Genomic DNA, 17,731 nt, shown 5'->3' on the forward strand with positions numbered 1-17,731 from the left:
AACCCAATCTGTAACCCTTCCTTCCAACCCAATCCGAAACCCTTCCCTCCAACTCTTCCAACCCAACCTGTATCCTTCCAAGCCCTCCAAACCCAATCTGTATCCCTTCCTTCCAACCCAATCCGTAACCCTTCCTTCCACCCTTTCCAAGCCCCGTTCTGCAGGCAGGCACTCACTGTCCTCGGGCAGGTTGCTCTCCCGCTCTTCCCTCTCCATCTGCTGGCACCAGCCCTCCATCCGATCCCTCTCGGCCTGCAGCAGCTTCAGGAACCAGTGGCCGTCGCGGGGGCACACCGACCTTTGCACAGCTTCCAGGGGGTCTTCGGTGATGGAGTCGATCCAGGGGTCAGGGGGAGGCAGAATGGAGGGGTCAAAATCCGTCTCAAAGTCATCGTCCACGGCACAGGCGTGGTAGTGGTTTCCCGAGCCTTGGATGCTGACGGTGGAGGTGCTGGCGTCGCGGGAGAACTGCCTGGAGGCTGGGCCGGGGCAGGAGTTGTCCTCCTGAGGCTCCAGGAGCTCAAAGTTCTCGTGGAAGTCCAGGTCCGCCTGCACGGCCGCGGTGACGCTGTTGGAGCGCGTGAACCTGCGGAAGCTGGGGAGGCAGAGCGGCACAGAGGGGAGAGCGCTCAGGGAGCTCCCACGGGAGCGTGCCCGGGGCTGGAGGGGAGCCAGGGAGAGCATCGAGTTCAACACCTCCCACCCCCCCCTCCCCCTGCTGCCAGAGCACTGCTCAGGCCACGCCTTGAGAGCTGTGTCCAGTTCTGGGCCACTCAGTTCGAGAAGGACATTGAGACACTTGAAGGTGTCCAGAGTGGCTGAGAGCAGCCAGGCAGAGAGGGACCTGGGGGTGCTGACTGATGGTAGCTGAACATGAGCCAGCAGTGTGCCCAGGGGGCCAGGAAGGCCAAGGGCATCCTGGCCTGCAGCAGGCAGAGTGTGGCCAGCAGGAGCAGGGAAGTCCTTCTGCCCTGTGCTCAGCACTGCTCAGGCCACCCCTTGAGTCCTGTGTCCAGCTCTGGGCTCCTCAGGTCAGGAAAGAGGTTGAGCTGCTGGAAGGTGTCCAGAGAAGGGCAACAAAGCTGGGGAGGGGTCTGGAGCACAGCCCTGGGAGGAGAGGCTGAGGGAGCTGGGGTTGCTTAGCCTGCAGAAGAGGAGGCTCAGGGGAGACCTTCTTGCTCTCTGCAACTCCCTGCAGGGAGGTTGGAGCCAGGTGGGGGTTGGGCTCTGCTCCCAGGCAAGCAGCAGCAGAACAAGAGGCCACAGTCTCAAGCTGTGCCAGGGGAGGTTCAGGCTGGATGTTAGGAAGAAGTTCATCCCAGCAGGAGAGATTGGCCCTGGGGATGTGCTGCCCAGGGAGGTGGTGGAGTCCCCATCCCTGGAGGTGTTTAGGAAGAGCCTGGCTGAGGCCCTGGTGCCATGGTCTGGTTGATTGGATAGGGCTGGGTGACAGGTTGGACTGGATGAGCTCTGAGGTCTCTTCCAACCTGGTTGATTCTATGACCATAGAGCTCAGGTCACACAGGAACCACATCCTTGAACGTCTCCAGAGAAGGAGACTCCACAACCTCTCTGGGCAGCCTGCTCCAGGGCTCTGTGACCCTTGTGTTGAGGTGGAACCTCCTGTGCTCCCACCAGGCTTGCTCAGAAGGGACTCACTCAGGTTCTGCCACTTCTCCTGGGCCTGGGCTTCAGTGCTTGGAAGCACAGAATCATGGAATTGGTTTGGGTGGGAAAGATCTCCCAGATCATGGAGTCCAATGGTCAAGCTAAGAGCACCATGGCTCAAGGAAGGCAGATTTGGGCTGACATTCTTGACAGTGAGGGTGGGGAGACACTGGCACAGGCTGCCCAGGGAGGCTGTGGCTGTGGCTCCTCCCTGGAGGTGTTCAAGGCCAGGCTGGATGAGGCCTTGAGCAGCCTGGGCTGCGGGGAGGTGTCCCTGGGCATGGCAGTGGGTTGGAGCTGGGTGGTCTTCAAGGTCCCTTCCAACCCAACCCACCCTGTGGCTCCCTCACAGCATCACAGACTGTTAGGGGTTGGAAGGGGTTTGCAGAGATCAGTGAGTCCAAGCTCCCTGTGCTCCCAGGGCTCCTCCATGCCAAGGGTCCTTGAGTATGGGATTCCTGATTCCCTGTGTCCAGGTTTCCTGCTTCTCCTACCAGGCAGCTCTGCAGCCCCTGCAGCTGCAGCAGGCCAGTAAACCAGGACCACTCTGAGCTTCTCCTCTCACTGCAAGCCAACAAGCAAACTCCTCTCTTTGGCCCATGCAAGCTCATGGTTTATTGAGGTGGTCACTCCTGACTGGGGAGCAAAACTGGAAGTGGGGAGATTGAGATTGGCTGTGAGGAAGAAGTTGTTCCCCAGGAGGGTGGTGAGAGCCTGGCACAGGCTGCCCAGGGAGGTGGTGGCAGCCTCCTGCCTGGAGGTGTTTGCAGCCAGGCTGGAGGTGGCTGTGAGCAACCTGCTGTGGTGTGAGGTGTCCCTGCCCATGGCAGGGGGCTTGGGACTGGCTGAGCTTTGAGGTCCCTCCCAACCCTGACAGATCTGTGATTGCTGTGTAGTCTATCAAAGCCAGCAGCTCAGCCCAGGAGACAGCTCCAGGGAGAGCTTCTGGTCCTATCACCCCAACCTTGCCTTATTCCTGCACCTGCAAAACATTCACAGAGCTGCAAAAACACAACCCCAGAACAAGAAACCCAACCCAGCCCCACAGCAGCAGAGCAGGGTTCACTGGTTGCTGGGAACAGTTAAAAGCAGAGATTTGCTCCTTCCTGTGCTTTCAGGCTGGGCCCTTTTGTTCTGGGCCATGCCCTGCAGGCACAAGGTGCAATAATTACAGCTTCAGAGCAGGCAGCAGATACCTGGCCTGAGGTGCAGAAAGGCAGGAAACCTCAGACTGGCTAAACCAGTACTGAGAACAAGAGCAGGATGTGTTTGCAAGGGCCACAGGGTCACTGGGTGCTCATTCAGCTCTTCCCTTCCAGGTCTCCTCTTGTGTTCTTTTGGACAAAGATCTTTGCATTTCAGCTCAGGGCTTCTCCCTTTCCTTAGCAACAGCCCCAGCCCCCCAGGAAACATCGAGGTCTGATAGAGTCACAGCTTGGCTCAGGTTGGAAGGGACTTCGTGAGATCAGTGCTGGGCCCCAGCCTGGTCAATATCTTCATTGCTGATCTGGAGGAGGGGATGGAGTCCAGCAGCAGGAAATGTGCAGCTGACAGCAAGCTGGGGGCAGGAGTTGAGCTGTGAGAGGGAAGGAGAGCTCTGCAGAGGGACCTGGACAGGCTGGGCAGAGGGGCAGAGGCCAAGGGCAGGAGATTGAACACAGCCAAGTGCCAGGGGCTGCACTTTGGCCACAGCAACCCCAGGCAGAGCTACAGGCTGGGGGCAGAGTGGCTGAGAGCAGCCAGGCAGAGAGAGACCTGGGGGGGAGTGGGGGACAGTAGCTGAACAGGAGGCAGCAGTGTGCCTAGGGGGCCAAGAAGGCCAAGGGCATCCTGGCCTGCAGCAGGCAGAGTGTGGCCAGCAGGAGCAGGGAAGTCCTTCTGCCCTGGGCTCAGCACTGCTCAGGCCACCCCTTGAGTCCTGTGTCCAGCTCTGGGCTCCTCAGGTCAGGAAAGAGGTTGAGCTGCTGGAAGGTGTCCAGAGAAGGGCAACAAAGCTGGGGAGGGGTCTGGAGCACAGCCCTGGGAGGAGAGGCTGAGGGAGCTGGGGTTGCTTAGCCTGCAGAAGAGGAGGCTCAGGGGAGACCTTCTTGCTCTCTGCAACTCCCTGCAGGGAGGTTGGAGCCAGGTGGGGGTTGGGCTCTTCTGCCAGGCAAGCAGCACCAGAACAAGAGGACACAGTCTCAAGCTGTGCCAGGGGAGGTTCAGGCTGGATGTTAGGAGAAAGTTCTTGCCAGCAAGAGAGATTGGCCCTGGGGATGTGCTGCCCAGGGAGGTGGTGGAGTCCCCAGCCCTGGATATGTTCAGGAAGAGCCTGGATGAGGCCCTTGGTGCCAGGGTTGAGTTGCTCAGATGGTGCTGGGGGAGAGGTTGGACTGGATGATGTCAAAGCTCTCTTCCAACCTGGTTCATTGTATTGTATTCTATTCTATTCTATTCTACCTCCTCCAAGCTCCCCTCCATGCCCAGGGACACCTCTCAGCCAGGCTCAGCTGCTCAGGGCCTCATCCAGCCTGGCCTGCAGCACCCCCAGGCAGGAGGCAGCCACAGCCTCCCTGGGCAGCCTGGGCCAGAGGCTCAGCAGCCTCACACTGGAGAACTTCTTCCTCAGCTCCACTCTGCCCCTGCTCTGCCTCAGCTGCAAACCCTTCCCCCTGGGCCTGGCTCCAGCCCCCCCTCAGGAGCAGTTCCTCTGCAGCCTTCCTGCAGGATCCCTGCAGGCACTGGGAGCCCTTTTGGCAAACTGAGGACAAGAGCTAATTTCTGACTCCTTTTAGCAGCTGTAGGGAAAACTGGTGTGGGAAAGGAGCTCCCCGTGGTGGGGCAGGGGAGGGCAGAGGGCCCCACTCCTGCCAGCTCTGATCTGCTGCACCCAGCAAGGGCAGCACTCCCCTCACTGACAAATGGTGCTGAGCCTCTACTCTTCTTCTACAACAACTCAGCACCAGGAGGAGTCCCAAAAGTGCTGCTGTGAGGAATGAACCAAGCCTGGGGTAGGAGCTTGCAGGAGGAGCAGCACTGGGCAGGCTTGGAGGGGAGGATCTGGGTTTGTTTTTCAAGCACTGAGTCCAGATTGGGGCAGGAATGAAGAACTTCAGCTGTGGCAGAGCTGGAGGGGAGGGGAGAAATTGGCTCCTGGGTTTGATTTCAACCACACTGAGCCCAGATTGGGGCAGGAATGAAGAACTTCAGCTGTGGCAGAGGTGGAGGGGAGGGAGGAATTGGCTCCTGGGTTTGATTTCAACCACACTGAGTCCAGATTGGGGCAAGAGTGAAGATCTTCAGCTGTGGCAGAGCTGGAGGGGAGGGAGGAATTGGCTCCTGGGTTTGATTTCAACCACACTGAGTCCAGATTGGGGCAAGAGTGAAGAACTTCAGCTGTGGCAGAGGTGGAGGGGAGGAATTGGCTCCTGGGTTTGATTTCAACCACACTGAGCCCAGATTGGGGCAGGAATGAAGAACTTCAGCTGTGGCAGAGCTGGAGGGGAGAAATTGGCTCCTGGGTTTGATTTCAACCACACTGAGTCCAGATTGGGGCAGGAATGAAGACCTTCAGCTGTGGCAGAGCTGGAGGGGAGAATTGGCTCCTGGGTTTGATTTCAACCACACTGAGCCCAGATTGGGGCAGGAATGAAGAACTTCAGCTGTGGCAGAGCTGGAGGGGAGAAATTGGCTCCTGGGTTTGATTTCAACCACACTGAGCCCAGATTGGGGCAGGAATGAAGACCTTCAGCTGTGGCAGAGCTGGAGGGGAGAAATTGGCTCCTGGGTTTGATTTCAACCACACTGAGCCCAGATTGGGGCAAGAGTGAAGATCTTCAGCTGTGGCAGAGGTGGAGGGGAGGAATTGGCTCCTGGGTTTGATTTCAACCACACTGAGCCCAGATTGGGGCAAGAGTGAAGAACTTCATCTGTGGCAGAGCTGGAGGGGAGGGGAGAAATTGGCTCCTGGGTTTGATTTCAAACACACTGAGCCCAGATTGGGGCAGGAATGAAGACCTTCAGTTCTAGGAGAGCTCTTGGAAGCTTTCTGTGCCTGGGAAGGGTTATGCCCTGTGATGCTCCTCCAAGCCAAACACAAACCCTTACAGACAGAAACTCCTCTGAATTTTGGGGGGGTTTGGGAGCATTTTGGGCACTGCAGGCCATGCTGCAGATGGGAGAGGAAACCAAGGAGGTTTTGCTTTGTTCTCCCTCCCCACCTGCTTTGCAGTCTCCATGACTGTCCTGGGAGGGAGCAGCTGTAATCCAGAGGTGGCTGGGTGAGATACTCCAGCAGCAGCAGCAGCAGCCAGCAGCAGTAGCAGCAGCAGCCAGCAGCAGCAGCAGCCAGCAGGAGGAGGAGGAGGAGGAGGAATCTCTTTGGCTCTGCCACCCCATGTGGCTGCAACTACCCTGCTGGAGTCCAAGGAGGACAACTCCTTGGCAGCTCCAAGGAGCAGCTCCAGGCCTCTGCAGCTGCAGCATGAGTGGTTGGTTGGGGTTTGTTTTGTTTCCTGATGGGGGAATGGGTGGAAAAAGAGCTGGATGGAGAGTTTGCTGCCCTTGAGATGTGGCTTCCAGGTCCTGAGCAAAGCCCCTCCGCGGAAGAAGAGCTTCAGGGTTTAGAAGGCTCAAAGCATTCTCAGCTGGGGGAGCCTGAGGGTGCATGCAGGGAGCAGGGTCTGGTGGGGGTGGTGCATGCAGGAAGCCAGGGCTCTGGGCACACAGCCAAACCAGCTGCAGCATGGCAAAGCAGTGTTCAACATTTACTCACCACTTCTCCTCCTCTACTTGGACTCCTATGGACTGGAACTTACTGCTGGCCTTGTTTTCACCTGATTTGGGGCACTCTTCAGCACCATCGACCTTCAAACAGACAAATCAATCAAGCCATCAGCCAGCTCATTAGAAGGGGGGTCAGCAGAGCTCTCTGGCCAGCTGCTTGCTGTGTGGTCACTGCTGGGTGCCTGCAGCTCACTGCTGGGGGGTGGTGGTGGTGGTGTTGGACTGCAAGACCTTGAAGAGTCCCTTCCAGCCCAAGCCATCCCATGATACCATAAATACCTTGATCCAGGCACAGCTTCACGGCAGCACTGGGTTGGAAGGGGTCTTGGGCATCCTGGCCAACCCCACTGCAGGCAGCAGGGACACCTCCAAGCGGGGCAGGCTGCCCAGGGACAGCTTGGATGCCTGCAGGGAGGTAGCCTCCAGCACTTCTCTGGGCAGCCTGTGCCAGTGGCTCCCCTCAGTGAGAGTCCCCATCCCTGGAGCCATCCAAGCTCAGCCTGGCTGTGTCCCTGGGCAGCCTGCTCTGGCTGGAGGTGTCCCTGCTGCCTGCAGGGCCGAGATGCCCTTGGAGGGTCCCTTCCAAGCCTGTGGAGCTGTGACTGGGAAGGAGTAAAGCAGCAAGCAGAGGGCATTGGTCTTGCCCCGTGCCCTTCTTCCTGCAAGGAGCAGTGACCTCGGGCAGGGCTTAGGCTTCTTGCTTGCATCCCTTGGAGGTCAGGAGATGCAGCTCTCACTGAGCAGGGGGGCTCAGGAGCTCTGCAAGCTGAGGTGGAACAACGCTGCCCACATGCAGGGCCTGCCAGCCCCGAGGTGATGCATGAGCAAGCAGGGACAATGCGGTCAGTGCGGCTGGGGGAGAGCTCTTCTGGGGGGGAATCACCTCGGGGAAGCCATTGTTGGCTCCTGCTCCACATTCCCTCGCAGTGCTCTCATCCCTGACCCCCAGCTGGGCTCTCCTGCATGGCTTCCTGCTCCCCTGTGCGGCTGAGCAGCAGGCGGCCGGGAGGCTCCAGCACAGCCTTGCAGCCTGCTGCTGGCCAGGAGGAGCCAGGGAGGAGCAGCACTGCCCCCCTGAGCCTGCTGCCAGCAGGGCAGAGCAGCAGCACTGCCCCCTGAGCCTGCTGCCAGCCAGGGCAGAGCAGCAGCACTGCCCCCTGAGCCTGCTGCCAGCCAGGGCAGAGCAGCAGCACTGCCCCCCTGAGCCTGCTGCCAGCCAGGGCAGAGCAGCAGCACTGCCCCCCTGAGCCTGCTGCCAGCCAGGCAGAGCAGCAGCACTGCCCCCTGAGCCTGCTGCCAGCCAGGGCAGAGCAGCAGCACTGCCCCCCTGAGCCTGCTGCCAGCCAGGGCAGAGCAGCAGCACTGCCACCCTGAGCCTGCTGCCAGCCAGGGCAGAGCAGCAGCACTGCCACCCTGAGCCCTGAGCCTGCTGCCAGCCAGGGCAGAGCAGCAGCACTGCCCCCTGAGCCTGCTGCCAGCCAGGGCAGAGCAGCAGCACTGCCACCCTGAGCCTGCTGCCAGCCAGTGCAGAGCAGCAGCACTGCCACCCTCAGCCTGCTGCCAGCCAGGGCAGAGCAGCAGCACTGCCACCCTGAGCCTGCTGCCAGCCAGGGCAGAGCAGCAGCACTGCCACCCCCAGCCTGCTGCCAGCCAGGGCAGAGCAGCAGCACTGCCACCCTGAGCCTGCTGCCAGCCAGGGCAGAGCAGCAGCACTGCCACCCCCAGCCTGCTGCCAGCCAGGGCAGAGCAGCAGCACTGCCACCCTGAGCCCTGAGCCTGCTGCCAGCCAGGGCAGAGCAGCAGCACTGCCACCCTGAGCCTGCTGCCAGCCAGGGCAGAGCAGCAGCACTGCCACCCTGAGCCTGCTGCCAGCCAGGGCAGAGCAGCAGCACTGCCACCCTGAGCCTGCTGCCAGCCAGGGCAGAGCAGCAGCACTGCCACCCCCAGCCTGCTGCCAGCCAGGGCAGAGCAGCAGCACTGCCACCCTCAGCCTGCTGCCAGCCAGGGCAGAGCAGCAGCACTGCCACCCTCAGCCTGCTGCCAGCCAGGACAGAGCAGCAGCACTGCCACCCTGAGCCTGCTGCCAGCCAGGGCAGAGCAGCAGCACTGCCACCCTGAGCCCTGAGCCTGCTGCCAGCCAGGGCAGAGCAGCAGCACTGCCACCCTGAGCCTGCTGCCAGCCAGGGCAGAGCAGCAGCACTGCCACCCTGAGCCTGCTGCCAGCCAGGGCAGAGCAGCAGCACTGCCACCCCCAGCCTGCTGCCAGCCAGGGCAGAGCAGCAGCACTGCCACCCCAGCCTGCTGCCAGCCAGGGCAGAGCAGCAGCACTGCCCCCCTGAGCCTGCTGCCAGCCAGGGCAGAGCAGCTGCACTGCCACCCTGAGCCTGCTGCCAGCCAGGGCAGAGCAGCAGCACTGCCACCCTGAGCCTGCTGCCAGCCAGGGCAGAGCAGCAGCACTGCCACCCCCAGCCTGCTGCCAGCCAGGGCAGAGCAGCAGCACTGCCACCCTCAGCCTGCTGCCAGCCAGGGCAGAGCAGCAGCACTGCCACCCTCAGCCTGCTGCCAGCCAGGGACAGAGCAGCAGCACTGCCCCCTGAGCCTGCTGCCAGCCAGGGCAGAGCAGCAGCACTGCCACCCTGAGCCCTGAGCCTGCTGCCAGCCAGGGCAGAGCAGCAGCACTGCCACCCTGAGCCTGCTGCCAGCCAGGGCAGAGCAGCAGCACTGCCACCCTGAGCCCTGAGCCTGCCAGCCAGGGCAGAGCAGCAGCACTGCCACCCTGAGCCTGCTGCCAGCCAGGGCAGAGCAGCAGCACTGCCACCCTCAGCCTGCTGCCAGCCAGGGCAGAGCAGCAGCACTGCCACCCTCAGCCTGCTGCCAGCCAGGGCAGAGCAGCAGCACTGCCCCCTGAGCCTGCTGCCAGCCAGGGCAGAGCAGCAGCACTGCCCCCTGAGCCCTGAGCCTGCTGCCAGCCAGGGCAGAGCAGCAGCACTGCCACCCTGAGCCTGCTGCCAGCCAGGGCAGAGCAGCAGCACTGCCACCCTGAGCCCTGAGCCTGCTGCCAGCCAGGGCAGAGCAGCAGCACTGCCACCCTGAGCCTGCTGCCAGCCAGGGCAGAGCAGCAGCACTGCCACCCTGAGCCTGCTGCCAGCCAGGGCAGAGCAGCAGCACTGCCACCCCCAGCCTGCTGCCAGCCAGGGCAGAGCAGCAGCACTGCCACCCTCAGCCTGCTGCCAGCCAGGGCAGAGCAGCAGCACTGCCACCCTCAGCCTGCTGCCAGCCAGGGCAGAGCAGCTGCACTGCCCCCTCAGCCTGCTGCCAGCCAGGGCAGAGCAGCAGCACTGCCCCCTGAGCCCTGAGCCTGCTGCCAGCCAGGGCAGAGCAGCAGCACTGCCACCCTGAGCCCTGAGCCTGCTGCCAGCCAGGGCAGAGCAGCAGCACTGCCACCCTGAGCCCTGAGCCTGCTGCCAGGCAGAGCAGAGCAGCAGCACTGCCCCCCTGAGCCCTGAGCCTGCTGCCAGCCAGGGCAGAGCAGCAGCACTGCCCCCCTGAGCCTGCTGCCAGCCAGGGCAGAGCAGCAGCACTGCCACCCTGAGCCTGCTGCCAGCCAGGGCAGAGCAGCAGCACTGCCACCCTCAGCCTGCTGCCAGCCAGGGCAGAGCAGCAGCACTGCCCCCCTGAGCCCTGAGCCTGCTGCCAGCCAGGGCAGAGCAGCAGCACTGCCACCCTGAGCCTGCTGCCAGCCAGGGCAGAGCAGCAGCACTGCCCCCCTGAGCCCTGAGCCTGCTGCCAGCCAGGGCAGAGCAGCAGCACTGCCACCCTGAGCCTGCTGCCAGCCAGGGCAGAGCAGCAGCACTGCCACCCTGAGCCCTGAGCCTGCTGCCAGGCAGAGCAGAGCAGCAGCACTGCCACCCTGAGCCTGCTGCCAGGCCAGGGCAGAGCAGCAGCACTGCCCCCCTGAGCCCTGAGCCTGCTGCCAGCCAGGGCAGAGCAGCAGCACTGCCACCCCTGAGCCTGCTGCCAGCAGGGCAGAGCAGCAGCACTGCCACCCTGAGCCCTGAGCCTGCTGCCAGCCAGGGCAGAGCAGCAGCACTGCCACCCTGAGCCTGCTCAGCCAGGCAGAGCAGCAGCACTGCCACCCTGAGCCCTGAGCCTGCTGCCAGCCAGGGCAGAGCAGCAGCACTGCCACCCTGAGCCTGCTGCCAGCCAGGGCAGAGCAGCAGCACTGCCACCCTGAGCCTGCTGCCAGCCAGGGCAGAGCAGCAGCACTGCCACCCTGAGCCCTCAGCCTGCTGCCAGCCAGGGCAGAGCAGCAGCACTGCCACCCTCAGCCTGCTGTCAGCCAGGGCAGAGCAGCAGCACTGCCCCCCTCAGCCTGCTGCCAGCCAGGGCAGAGCAGCAGCACTGCCACCCTCAGCCTGCTGCCAGCCAGGGCAGAGCAGCAGCACTGCCCCCCTGAGCCTGCTGCCAGCCAGGGCAGAGCAGCAGCACTGCCACCCTGAGCCTGCTGCCAGCCAGGGCAGAGCAGCAGCACTGCCACCCTGAGCCCCCCTGCTGCCAGCCAGGGCAGAGAGCAGCAGCACTGCCACCCTCAGCCTGCTGTCAGCCAGGGCAGAGCAGCAGCACTGCCACCCTCAGCCTGCTGCCAGCCAGGGCAGAGCAGCAGCACTGCCACCCTCAGCCTGCTGCCAGCCAGGGCAGAGCAGCAGCACTGCCACCCTCAGCCTGCTGCCAGCCAGGGCAGAGCAGCAGCACTGCCACCCTCAGCCTGCTGCCAGCCAGGGCAGAGCAGCAGCACTGCCCCCCTGAGCCCTGAGCCTGCTGCCAGCCAGGGCAGAGCAGCAGCACTGCCACCCTGAGCCTGCTGCCAGCCAGGGCAGAGCAGCAGCACTGCCACCCTGAGCCCTGAGCCTGCTGCCAGCCAGGGCAGAGCAGCAGCACTGCCACCCTGAGCCCTGAGCCTGCTGCCAGCCAGGGCAGAGCAGCAGCACTGCCACCCTGAGCCCTGAGCCTGCTGCCAGCCAGGGCAGAGCAGCAGCACTGCCCCCCTGAGCCTGCTGCCAGCCAGGGCAGAGCAGCAGCACTGCCACCCTCAGCCTGCTGCCAGCCAGGGCAGAGCAGCAGCACTGCCACCCTGAGCCCTCAGCCTGCTGCCAGCCAGGGCAGAGCAGCAGCACTGCCACCCTGAGCCTGCTGCCAGCCAGGGCAGAGCAGCAGCACTGCCCCCCTGAGCCTGCTGCCAGCCAGGGCAGAGCAGCAGCACTGCCACCCTGAGCCCTCAGCCTGCTGCCAGGCAGGGCAGAGCAGCAGCACTGCCACCCTCAGCCTGCTGCCAGCCAGGGCAGAGCAGCAGCACTGCCACCCTGAGCCTGCTGCAGCTGCAGGGGCTGCAGAGCTGCCTGGCAGGAGAAGCAGGAAACCTGGACACAGGGAATCAGGAATCCCATACTCAAGGACCCTTGGCATGGAGGAGCCCTGGGAGCACAGGGAGCTTGGACTCACTGATCTCTGCAAACCCCTTCCAACCCCTAACAGTCTGTGATGCTGTGAGGGAGCCACAGGATGGGTTGGGTTGGAGGGGACCTTGAAGACCACCCAGCTCCAAGCCCCTGCCATGCCCAGGGACAACTCCCAGCAGCCCAGGCTGCTCAAGGCCTCATCCAGCCTGGCCTTGAACACCTCCAGGGAGGAGCCACAGCCACAGCCTCCCTGGGCAGCCTGTGCCAGAGTCTCCCCACCCTCACTCTCAACAAGTTCTTCCTCCTCTCCAGTCTCAGTCTCCCCTCTCCCAGCTCAAAGCCCCTGCCCCTCATCCTGGCCCTCCCAGCCCTTGTCCACAGCCCCTCCCCAGCTCTCCTGGAGCCCTGCAGGGCTGCTCTAAGGTGTCACAGTGTCACTAAGGTTGGAAGAGACCCCAAGGCTCACCGAGTCCAACCTGTCACCACAGACCTCATGACCAGACCATGGCACCATTGCCACATCCAATCCCCTCTGGAGCCCCTCCAGGGACGGCGACTCCACCACCTCCCCGGGCAGCACATCCCGATGGCGAACGACTCGCTCGGTGAAGAACTTTCTCCTCAGCTCGAGTCTAAACCTCCCCTGGCACAGCTTGAGACCGTGTCCCCTTGTTCTGCTGCTGGGTGCCTGGTGCCCCTTGCATCCTTCTCCAGGCTGACCATCCCCAACTCTCCCACCCCGGTGCCCCGCCGGGGGGGAGAGGTTCCGCCGCCCTCCGGCCCCCGCAGGGCGAGCTCCCGAGGCCAGCCGGCGGCAGAGGCGGCAGGAGGAGGGCAGGCAGGCAGGCAGGCAGGCAGGCAGGCTCCCCGCCCCCTACCTGTATGCCAATGGAGAGGCATCTGTTCTTCTTGAAGAGGTCCTTCTTCCTGTCCTCCACGGCCACGGTGGCGATGGTGGCGGTGGTGGTGACGGTGGCGGTGTTGGCGCCCAGGTGCTGGCTGGCGGGGCCGTGGATCTGGGCATTGGCGGCCTCGATGGCGGCCGTCAGGGCCTTCATGCTGTCCAGGCTCTCGGTGGAGTTGCTGAGGCCAGACTGGCTGATGATGTCCCCCCGCGGCCCGTGCCCGTCCATGTAGGCGTCCTGGGCCGACTCGGTGCTGCTCTGGGCGGTGATGGAGATGAAAGGCTTGGTGGTGGTCCGGGGGGGCACCGGCGGCGGGGTCTTCTTGTAGGTGGTGATGCAGGATGAGACTGGGGGGGGGAGGAGGAGGAGGAGGAGGAGGATGAGGAGGAGGAGGAGGAGGAGAAGGAGAAGAAGGAGGAGGAGGAGGAGACAAAGAAAAAGAAGGAGGAGAAGAAGGAATAGGAGGAGGAGAAGGAATAGGAGGAGGAGAAGGAGGAGGAAAAGGAGAAGGAAAAGGAGGAGGAAAAGGAGGAGGAGAAGGAGACAAAGAAAGAGAAGAAGGAGGAGGAGGAGAAGGAGGAGGAGGAGAAGGAGGAGGAAGAGAGGAGGAGGAGGAAGAGGAGGAGGAGGAGGAAGAGGAGGTGGAGGAGGAAGAGGAGGGGAGGAAGAGAAGGAGGAGAAGGAGGAGGAGGAGAAGGAGGATGAGGAGAAGGAGGAGGAGAGGGAGAAGGAGGAGAAGGAGGAGGAGGAGGAGGGGGAGGAGAAGAAGGGGGAGAAGAAGAAGGAGGAGAAGAAGGGGGAGGAGGAGGAGAAGAAGGGGGAGAAGAAGGGGGAGAAGGAGGAGAAGAAGGAGGAGAAGAAGGGGGAGGAGGAGGAGAAGGAGGAGAAGAAGGAGGAGGAGGAGAAGGAAAAGGAGGAGGAGAAGAAGGAGGAGGAGGAGAAGAAGAAGGAGGAGGAGAAGGAGGAGGAGAAGGAGGAGGAGAAGGAGGAGGAGAAGGAGGAGGGGAAGGAGGAGGGGAAGGAGGAGGGGAAGGAGGAGAGGAGAAGAAAAGGAAAAGGAGAAGGAGAAGGAGAAGGAGGAGAGAAGGAGGAGGAGGAGGAGAAGGAGGAGGAGGAGGAGAAGGAGGAGGAGGAGAAGAGAGGAGGAGGAGAAGGAGGAGAAGGAGGAGAAGGAGAAGGAGAAGGAGGAGAAGAAAAAGAAAGCAAAGCCAAAGCAAGAAAGCACAAAGAAAGAACAAAAGAACAGAGGAGAGGCCTCCGGTTAGGGATGTGCTGCAAGGGACTCGCTGACACCAGCAGCAGCTCTCCAGGCCTCAGGCAGTGCAGGCACAGGAGGCAAGGAGGAGGTTGGCAGCCACAGAGCTCCCCAGAGCTCCATGGGAACACCTCACTTGTGTGTGCCCTCTGCTCCTGGCCAGCCTGCCTGGCAGCACCAGCAGGAGAGGAGGCTCAGAAATGGGCTCTTGGCCAAGGCCCTCCTCACTCTTTTCTCCCAGTCCCTCCTCACCCTTCTCCAATACCCTTCTTACTCTTCCTTTCTCCCAGTCCCTCCTCACTCTTCTTCTCTCCAGGAGGTTTCTCCTCACTGCTCTAAGCCCCCATGGGAGCAACTCCTCCCAGCAACACTTCTGCAACACTCTTCCAGGCAAGGCACAGGAGGATGCTGAGTCTCCAACCTCTTCCCCTGGCTGAGCTCTGCTCCAGCAGCTCTCACTGCAGTTGTTTGCTGTCTCCCTCTGCCCTCTCCTGCCCAATCTCCCCAGCTTAGGTAGGATCTGGGACTGCATTTGGTCTGAGACATCTTGTCCAAGACACCTTAGGTCAAACTCTACCTGCTAGGACTTGTGCAGGTCTTGCTACAAAAGAACTAAGTGGTCTTGGGGGCACGGAGAAGAGAGTGGCCAGCAGGGCAAGGGAGGCTCTCCTGCCCCTCTGCTCTGCCCTTGTGAGTCCTGGGGCCAGCTCTGGGCTCCCCAGCCCCAGAGGGACAGAGAGCTGCTGGGGAGAGCCCAGGGCAGGCTGCAGAGCTGCTGAGGGGCCTGGAGCAGCTCTGGCAGCAGCAAAGGCTGAGAGCCCTGGGCTGTGCAGCCTGCAGGAGAGCAGCCCCAGAGGGCAGCTGAGCAATGCTCAGCAAGAGCTGAAGGAGTGTGGGGGGCAAGAGGCGGGGCCAGGCTCTGCTGAGTGGGGCCCAGGGCCAGGCCAAGGGGCAGAGCCTGGGCCCCACTCAGCAGAGCCTGGAAGCCAGGAGGTGGCAGCTGAGCAGGAGGAGAAAGTGGTTTGGGGGGAGGCTGCTGGAGGCCTGGAGCAGGCTGCCCAGAGAGGTTGTGGAGTCTGCTGGGGTGGAGAGCTTCCAACCCCCCTGGGCACTGTGCTGCTGGGCAACTGCTGGGGGGGCCCTGCTGGAGCAGGGCTTGGGCTGGGGGCAGCTCCAGGGGTCCATAGAATTCTTGAATGGTTTGGCTGGGAAAAGACCTCCAAGGCTCACCCAGTCCAAGCCCCTGCCCTCAGCAGGGACATCCTCCACTGCAGCAGGCTGCTCACAGCCCTCTCCAGCCTCCCCTTGAGGATCTCCAGGGCTGGAGCCTCAACACCTCCCTGGGCAACCTGCTTGCAGTGTTCCAGCAGCCTCCTGGTGCAGAACTTGTTCCTCCCATGCAACCTCAATCTGCTCTGCTTCCTTTCAAACCATGGGAAGCCTACCCTCCTCTGAGGGCCAGCTGGCAGCTCTGCATTCCTCAAGTCCGGAATGCTTCCAGATGAGGAAAGCCAGCCCATGAAGAAGGCAAGAAACCAACCCCACCAACAGGCTCCTGAGCTGCTTCCTTCTGCACAGACAATCAATGCAGGCATGAACCTGTGCAAAGCTCAGCCAGCCAACTCCTTCAGATGAATTCCTGCAGGCAGTCATCACCGGGCCAGGAGGGCAGCCCTGGATGCCACCCACATGAAAGACACCTCCAGGACAGCTGCTCTGCTCCCTGCCTGCACTGGAGGTGCTTGCTGAGCCAGACAGCAGTGTGGCCTTCAGTTGCCTAGCTCAGATCCCTGGGAGCATAGAATCACAGAGCTGTCAGGGCTGGGAGGGAGCTCAAGGCTCAGCCAGCTCCAACCCCCTGCCATGGGCAGGGACACCTCACACTGCAGCAGGTTGCTCACAGCCACCTCCAGCCTGGCTGCAAACACCTCCAGGCAGGAGGCTGCCACCACCTCCCTGGGCAGCCTGTGCCAGGCTCTCACCACCTCATGGGCAACAACTTCTTCCTCACAGCCAATCTGAATCTCCCTACTTCTAGTTCTGCTCCATCCCCCCAGTCCTATCCCTCCCTGACACCCTCAGAAAGTCCCTCCCCAGCTTGCTTGGAGCCCCCTGCAGATCCTGGAAGGCCACAATGAGGTCTCCTGGGAGCCTTCCCCTCTCCAGACTGGATCACACCTTCCCAAAGCTGCAGGAGAGCTGCAGCCCCCAGCAGCAGAAGCAGAAGCCCCCAGAAGGTGTTTGCAGGGCATGGAGCCCATGGGGTTTGGGTGCTTGGAAGGGGGAGGCTTGCTGCTCAGATGCCTGAACCCATGGGGAGCACATTGGCTGCTGAGGGCATCCAGGACAAAACCAAAGTGAAGGGTTGAGAGAGGAAAGGTTCTGAAAGCACTGCTGGAGCTCCAGACACGAACCACAGCACCTGTGGGAGAGGAGGTGGATGAAACAATGAACCTGCCTGGTGTTAGCTCAGGGTCAGTGGGCACCTGACAGGGGTGAAAGGTGGTTTGTAACACACTCATGGCACGCACAGGACCTGGAAGGAGAGGAAAGGATGACAATCCCAGAAGTTAGGGGTGGGAAGGGACCTCTGGAGCTGCCCCAGCCCAAGCCCTGCTCCAGCAGGGCCCCCCCAGCAGCTTGCCCAGCAGCACAGTGCCCAGGGGGGGTTGGAAGCTCTCCACCCCAGCAGACTCCACAACCTCTCTGGGCAGCCTGCTCCAGGCCTCCAGCAGCCTCCCCCCAAACCACTTTCTCCTCCTGCTCAGCTGCCACCTCCTGGCTTCCAGGCTCTGCCCCTTGGCCTGGCCTGGGCACCACTCAGCAGAGCCTGGCCCCAGCCTCTTGCCCCCCACAGCTCCTTCAGCTCTTGCTGAGCATTGCTCAGCTGCCCTCTGGGGCTGCTCTCCTGCAGGCTGCACAGCCCCAGGGCTCTCAGCCTTTGCTGCTGCCAGAGCTGCTCCAGGCCCCTCAGCAGCTCTGCAGCCTGCCCTGGGCTCTCCCCAGCAGTTCCCTGTCCTGAGAAGGTTGGAAGGAGCCTGAAAGATCATCCAGCTCCAAGCTCCCCTCCATGCCCAGGGACACCTCTCAGCCAGGCTCAGCTGCTCAGGGCCTCATCCAGCCTGGCCTGCAGCACCCCCAGGCAGGAGGCAGCCACAGCCTCCCTGGGCAGCCTGGGCCAGAGGCTCAGCAGCCTCACACTGAAGAACTTCTTCCTCAGCTCCAGCCTAAAACCACCTGAAGCTGTCCTGCAGAGGAGGGAGGGAGGGAACTGAACAGGGGAGGGAGGGAACTGAACAGGGCAGGCAGTGGAAGCAGCAAGAGGAGCAGCAAAGGTTCCTCCAGCAAGCCCCAACTCATCCCCAGCTTCCTGGAGTCCCCCAGCAGGTCCCAGCAGAGGCTGGCAGGCAGCAAGGAGCCCCCAGGCACTGGGTTACTGGAAGTGATGTCACCCCCAGCACCCTGCCTGGGGCGCTGCTGGGGGCAGCTGCGAGCCCGAGGCTGGAGCCAAGGAGCTCTCCCCAGCCTGCAGCACAGCAGGGCAGGGGGGAGGGCTGTGGTGTGTCCTGTTGGCACCCTGCTGCTGCTGCTGGCAGCCTGGCAGCTCCTGGCATGGCAACCTGGAGGACCTGTGGGCTGAAGTGCTTGGCAAATGAAAGCCCTCACTGCTGGTGCTGAAGCTG

The 17,731-nt window shown here is 62.4% G+C and overlaps 1 protein-coding gene across 1 annotated transcript in view; it reads right to left on the reverse strand.

The window, feature by feature from the left end:
• DLGAP1 (DLG associated protein 1) overlaps positions 1 to 17,731 on the reverse strand; it is a 48,008-nt gene that overhangs the window by 25,603 nt on the left and 4,674 nt on the right. Inside the window, exons 2-4 of the mRNA XM_054164413.1 lie at positions 12,767 to 13,140; positions 6,422 to 6,513; positions 177 to 595 (exon numbers count right to left, since the gene is read on the reverse strand). Coding sequence (XP_054020388.1) covers positions 177 to 595; positions 6,422 to 6,513; positions 12,767 to 13,140 — 885 coding nt within the window. The remainder of the gene's footprint in view (positions 1 to 176; positions 596 to 6,421; positions 6,514 to 12,766; positions 13,141 to 17,731) is intronic.

Source organism: Dryobates pubescens, chromosome 9 (assembly GCF_014839835.1).
Source record: "Dryobates pubescens isolate bDryPub1 chromosome 9, bDryPub1.pri, whole genome shotgun sequence".
NCBI classification, from domain to species: domain Eukaryota; kingdom Metazoa; phylum Chordata; class Aves; order Piciformes; family Picidae; genus Dryobates; species Dryobates pubescens.